Source organism: Ambystoma mexicanum, chromosome 9, assembly GCF_040938575.1.
Source record: "Ambystoma mexicanum isolate Mex_15411 chromosome 9, UKY_AmexF1_1, whole genome shotgun sequence".
Taxonomy (NCBI): domain Eukaryota; kingdom Metazoa; phylum Chordata; class Amphibia; order Caudata; family Ambystomatidae; genus Ambystoma; species Ambystoma mexicanum.
Window position 1 is genome coordinate 290543737 of NC_090931.1, and position 6000 is coordinate 290549736.

The 6000-nt window shown below is 43.1% G+C and overlaps 1 protein-coding gene across 2 annotated transcripts in view; it reads left to right on the top strand.

Annotated features, from left to right (window-relative positions):
* Positions 1-5415, top strand: part of HNF1B (HNF1 homeobox B) — a 113832-nt gene extending 108417 nt beyond the window's left edge. For both annotated transcript variants that reach the window (XM_069614667.1, XM_069614666.1), the window contains exon 9: positions 2580-5415. In XM_069614667.1, coding sequence (XP_069470768.1) covers positions 2580-2600 — 21 coding nt within the window. In that variant the 3' untranslated portion in view covers positions 2601-5415. The remainder of the gene's footprint in view (positions 1-2579) is intronic.
* The last annotated feature ends 585 nt before the right edge of the window (positions 5416-6000 follow it).

Here is a 6000-nt window from a genome sequence, read left to right on the forward strand (position 1 = left end):
ACATCATAAACGAAATACCTTCCTAACAGGACAACCTCCAAGTCTTATTCCGAGGGATTGGAATCATTTCGGTTGAGCAGAATCTAGCAGTTGGCGAGAGTCCAAGGCAAGGCTTATTTCGTGGCGCTCTCTCTAGCGGAGTGAAGGGTGAAAGTGTAAACCCAAATCTTGCTGCCCGGCAACTCCCGTTCAAGTTCCCACTCTTTGTAGTGCTGAGAAAGTCCCCTCTCTGGGAGCCCGCAAATCTCCATCAGTCGGGCGCCCATGCGCATCGGGCCCCGCGCGGAATATCATTTCCTTCGCGAGGCTGCGTAACCATCCATCTCCTGGCCGCTGGGCCACGACCGCCCATGAGCAATGGTCCCGTTGACTTTGATGCGTGCTTGTTGGAACAAGCCCTCAGAATCCAGGAAATGTTCTTTCGCTTTAATCAAAATAAGGCGAGACGCTGCCCGCAGGGATGGCGCGGAGGCCGATCATGATTGTGCCCTTGAATGGCCAGACCGAGCACCCTAGCTTAAAGTATGGGGCGCCCAAGCAACGCAGCCATTACCCGTTCCTCCTCTTCCATAGCTGAAAATGCTTAATCCTTTCAGTGGACAGTCAGTTCTCAAAATGTCACCCTGGTTTTGCTGGCATTGGCTGGGCTGGCATTTCCCTCCACCCCTCTGCCCTGTTTAGGACATGTGCACTGAAGAGGTGGGCCAATGAACCTTTTTTTTAATTGTTTGGCTTTGTATGGTCTGCGGTGTGCCTTTGCTTTTGCAGAATAATGGTTTATTTTGATTTGTGTTTTTTTCATTTTGGCTTTTTATTTTATACTGCTGATTATATCAGATGGGGAAATCTCGTATTGCCCCCAGAACTCTATATATCTCGCCTTTGTTTCTCTCACACACACGCACGCACGCACGCGTAATGAAAGATATCTAGATAGGCAGATGAATGGACAACCCTAATGGCAGCCAGAAGGCCTGATCCCCAGTCTGACCAATAGGAAGTGAGATAGTACACATTGTGAGATGGCCAAGCGGACCCATACATATGCACAGTAGGAAACATTACAGCCTGATAGATAGGCAGTTCATCCTGTAGGTCAGGGGTCTGAAACCTTTGGTTCGCCAGAGGTTTTGGACTTCAACTCCCATCATCCCTAGCCAGCATAGTCAATGGCGAGGTATCATGGGAATTGTAGTCCAATACATCTGGAGAGCCAAAGGTTGCAGACTCCTGTTGTAGGTAAACAAACTGATATATTGTCTCACCAAATGATAGCAAGACCGATAAACGGACAGATGAACAGACTGACAGAGTGATAGATGAGCAGATGACTAGCTGGATGGATGGACACACACACGCAATTATTCCGTAGCATGATGAGCTGTGTGTACAGACAAATAGTATAACCAAGAGCGGTCGATAGGCTGCATTCACTAGAGACAGGGGCGCAACAGACAGGTGAAATCTAGAAATACAAGGTAGTCCAGACATGGTATACGGCGGATAGGGAAATGGTAAAGGCAGATGACACTAGCGACACGAGAATGGGTGAGGCAGCGTATACCATAGCCACGAACATAGGAAAGACAAGGACAGTATATACAGTAGATATATGAGACAGTGGATACTATAGGCACAGAGGCAATAAAGGCGGGTGGTATAGGCAGGAAATGGCATGGACAGTGCATACCATAGACGCAAACATAGTATAAGCAAGGACGGTATATAATGGATATATATTAGACAGTGGATACTATAGATGCAGAGGTAATTAAGGTGGGGTGGTATAGATGGGAATGGTATAGAGAGTGGATACCATAGGTATGAACATAGTAAAGAGAAGGGACATAAAGGATCATTATTAGACAGAGAGCTAAATAAAGACAGGATAGTATAATAGGCTGGGCAGCTATATAGGATAGGTGGAAAAGGTGCAACGTTTGTGTTGGTCACTCCCCTAAGTGCACAGGTATGCAGGAAGGCATATGTGTGAATGGACATTCTTTAGAAGCAGTCGACCAATGTATTATAGTGAACCATACATTCACTTTTAATTCTGGAATTATTAGTTTAATCTCTCGTTATATTGAGCCTGAGAAGGGACACGAATTAGGGTTCCTTGGTCAACACCGGGGGAGTGAAAGAGTACCCCTCACCCCACTCGTTGTATACTATTAGTAAACATTTGACCGTTGCATAGGTCATCCTTAAGTGGCGCGTCCTAGAATCCGGCTGGCGTCTCCTTATCTTCTGCCATGCTTGCAGCAAGGCCACCACAGCTGCCAATCAGAGTCCACCCTGGATCTAGACACACGAAGATGCCATCTCCCGAGCCAGCACCTGTGGGGAAGGAGATCAGGCGCGCACCATTCCCAGTCAGTAACACTATATATCCGATGGTAGCCAGACCCATTCAATATTAAAGGGTAAACTAGGTCTGACTGTGGTTTTATGACCGCCTGAGCCACCATAAAGCAACGAGCAACACCATAAAACCAATTACTTAAACTGCAGTCATCAACCACTGTAATGTTTTTTCCTATGCCGAGTGATACATTCTGTTTTCTCTCTCTTTTCAGTGTCCTCTGCAGGCCTGGTGATATTGCACACTTCACTTATTTTGCACATAGCAACCAGAACTTAACCGCCAAGACTGTGTGGGAGTGCCAGAGGAAAGCCGACGGAGCTGACCTGTGCCCTACGGATGGCTCTATCCATCTGAGAGAAGGTTGGCGGTCTCAGGCGTGGTGTCAGCTGCTCCCCCCCCCCACTCGCCTCCCGGAGTTTGCATCCGAACAAATGACGCCGGCACGCCAAGGAGGAATCAGACTCAAGCACGATCACTTATGGTTGTGTTAAGCGGTGATCAAGTGGGCCCCCAGTTTTGATATCCAACGCACCTTCATCATGGATCCGAGCAGCAGGACAAGGGGGGGTCGGGTTGAATCCTCTTCTTACAGTATTTCCAAAGATGTTTTGATGCATCCAGTGTGTGCCTTCCACCCCCCAATGGAGGGCAAACGAGAAACAAAGACACCATGGGACGCGGAAAGCGGCACAATGAATATTTAAGTTGAACAACTTTAGCAACTAGGCTGACAAGAGCTATGAATCTGTTACGGGATGTTGGGAAGCAAAAGGACCACTTGCCATTGAGCTGAGCCAAATACTGGACACATTATGGGAAGGACAAAAAAAGGACAGAAACCAAATACGCTGTAAATGTTTGTTTCTTATAAAGGAGAGTATTTATCCAATGTATATAGTTCATCGGCAGAGGAAGTGCAATTTTTTTTTAACACGTTCATACAATAGAAATTCTCATATTAATTTTGTGAATCCCGGAATCGTATCCAACCAACCAGCATGCGTATGAGAGACAAGGAAGACGCGGGCCTCATACAAAACATCAGCAAGCAGCATAGTGTTCCCTTAATTATGTGTCTGTGAGTGCATCTTGCGTAGGCTTCTCACCCCAAAATGCATTATATTCTATTGTCTTCCTGCATAAAAAAATCATCAGGGTGAGATTGCAAAACCTTCCACTCTAAACTCTGATATAAGGATGGAGCCACCATGCCTAGTTATAAATTGTCTATCTATCTATCTATCTATCTATCTATCTATCTATCTATCTATCTATCTATCTATCTATCTATCTATCTATACATCCACCTTCCATCCATTTATCTCTATCTATCAATCCACCCATCCATCCACCCACCTATCTATCTATCTATCTATCTATCTATCTATCTATCTATCTATCTATCTATCTATCTATCTATCTATCTATCTATCTATCTATCTATCTATCTATCTATATATCCATCCATCCATCCATCCATCCATCCATCCATCCATCCATCCATCCATCTATATATCTATTTATCTATCTATCTATCTATCTATCTATCTATCTATCTATCTATCTATCTATCTATCTATCCATCCATATATCTATCTATCTGTCTGTCTGTCTGTCTATCTATGTATCTATCTATGTATCTATCTATCTATGTATCTATCTATCTATCTATCTATCTATCTATCTATCTATCCATCTATCTATGTATTCATCCACCTTCCATCCATTTATCTCTATCCATCCAACCATCCATCCACCCAATCTATCTATCTATCTATCTATCTATCTATCTATGTATTCATCCACCTTCCATCCATTTATCTCTATCCATCCAACCATCCATCCACCCAATCTATCTATCTATCTATCTATCTATCTATCTATCTATCTATCTATCTATCTATCTATCTATCTATCATTCCTAATCTATCTATCTATCTATCTATCTATCTATCTATCTATCATTCCTAATCTATCTATCTATCTATCTATCTATCTATCTATCTATCTATTTATCTATCTATCTATCTATCCCTCTATCTATCTAGAGTCAGAAATATCAACCTATTGTAATTCAGACTCGTTCTACATTTCCATTTCTCGGCCTATCTGATAGATGGATCAATGGTGTCTCCCTATAGCTATTTATCTGTCTGATCTATCTGACCATCCATCCATTCGATAAGCTGAATCCCGCTACCCGTGTAAAATGCCTGACTTTCATGAAGCATTGACCAGGGTAACATGGGGTTGGTGCGCTGTTTACTCGGGCTGCCATCGCTCATGTTAAAGAGACATCATTGATCAGGCTTGGGAGCTCTACACAATGATCTGTCTATCATTGTCCAGCTGACTGATCAGCTGTTGGCTTTTTGATATTGCCTGGGGCTCTATCTCCAAGCATTATTACAAACAGTATTCATTTTAATCCCAAACCCTAAATGCGCTTTCATGCACGTCTGCCGATGATAGAATATCAAAAATGGAATGTAAATATATATGTTTAAATTAATATTGTGACACTGACGTGACTTGCTTTCCATGTTCAGGAACCTATGCATCGCGGTGACATTCTGGAAGCGGACCAGCCATAGATGTTACACCATGAGATTTTACACTTGCTCGAAGTTGGGGGTGGAGGGGGTGCTTCTTTCAGGACAAGGAGCAAATCTGGAAGCATTTTGTGCATTTCTTTTTACTGGTGAAAAAATGTGTCCGGTTTGTAAGCACTGTGTCTTTCGTTCTCTAACGTCCCACTGTTCCCCCTTTGCAAAATCTGTTTGACCCTTGAACTCTTTGAGTCCTCAGGGCCCGAGACCGCGTGCACACTGCGCCCATGGAAAGACAAAGGTCAGAAAAGCTTTGGGCGCCCTTTTCATTCTCTATGTCTACTGCCAGATATATCTTTGTCAGCCTAGTTAGAAAAGAAAAATCAAACCTGATTTATCTTGCTGTATTATTTTTGTACATATTTGAAATCAATCTTTTTTAATCATATTTATATTTGTAAAGTTCATATTTGAAGTAAAAAATATCAATGAAAATGACTTCCTTTGGTTTTGTACTGAGATTTACTTGTGATAACCTGTTATTGAAAACAAAGAAGATGCTGGATGATAACGAATAATGTCCCCGAAAATATTGTCACGTGGGTGTCACATAATAGTGCCAGACTGTCAGGGCATACAGAAGGGTAGAACTCTGCCCCATCCCACTCAATTTACCCTGTTTGTCTCTTGCCCGCTTTGTCTTTCACACCGTCTATTCATGGCTATGCTATCTGCCCAGGTGACTCTGTTGCACAACCCATCAGCCTCTTATGCAATTTAGGCCTCTTATGTCTTGGAAGGATAGCTCAGAGGCAATGTGCTCGCCTTGGAAGCGAGACAACAAAGAGCAACACGTGTTCGATCGCACTTAGAAACTTCTGGGCATTAAGCGCGTTATAAATAACCTATTTTATCATTATGTAATCTTGGGAATTGAAATAACGTTTAGCTGAGCAACAGCACAGAATAAATGCCCAACAGTAACACCACACTGTCAAGGTTCAATGCTACTATTCAAGTATTCAAATTTGCCAATCAGACTGTGCTAATTCCTCCCACCCTTTTGTTAGCCACGAACATTCC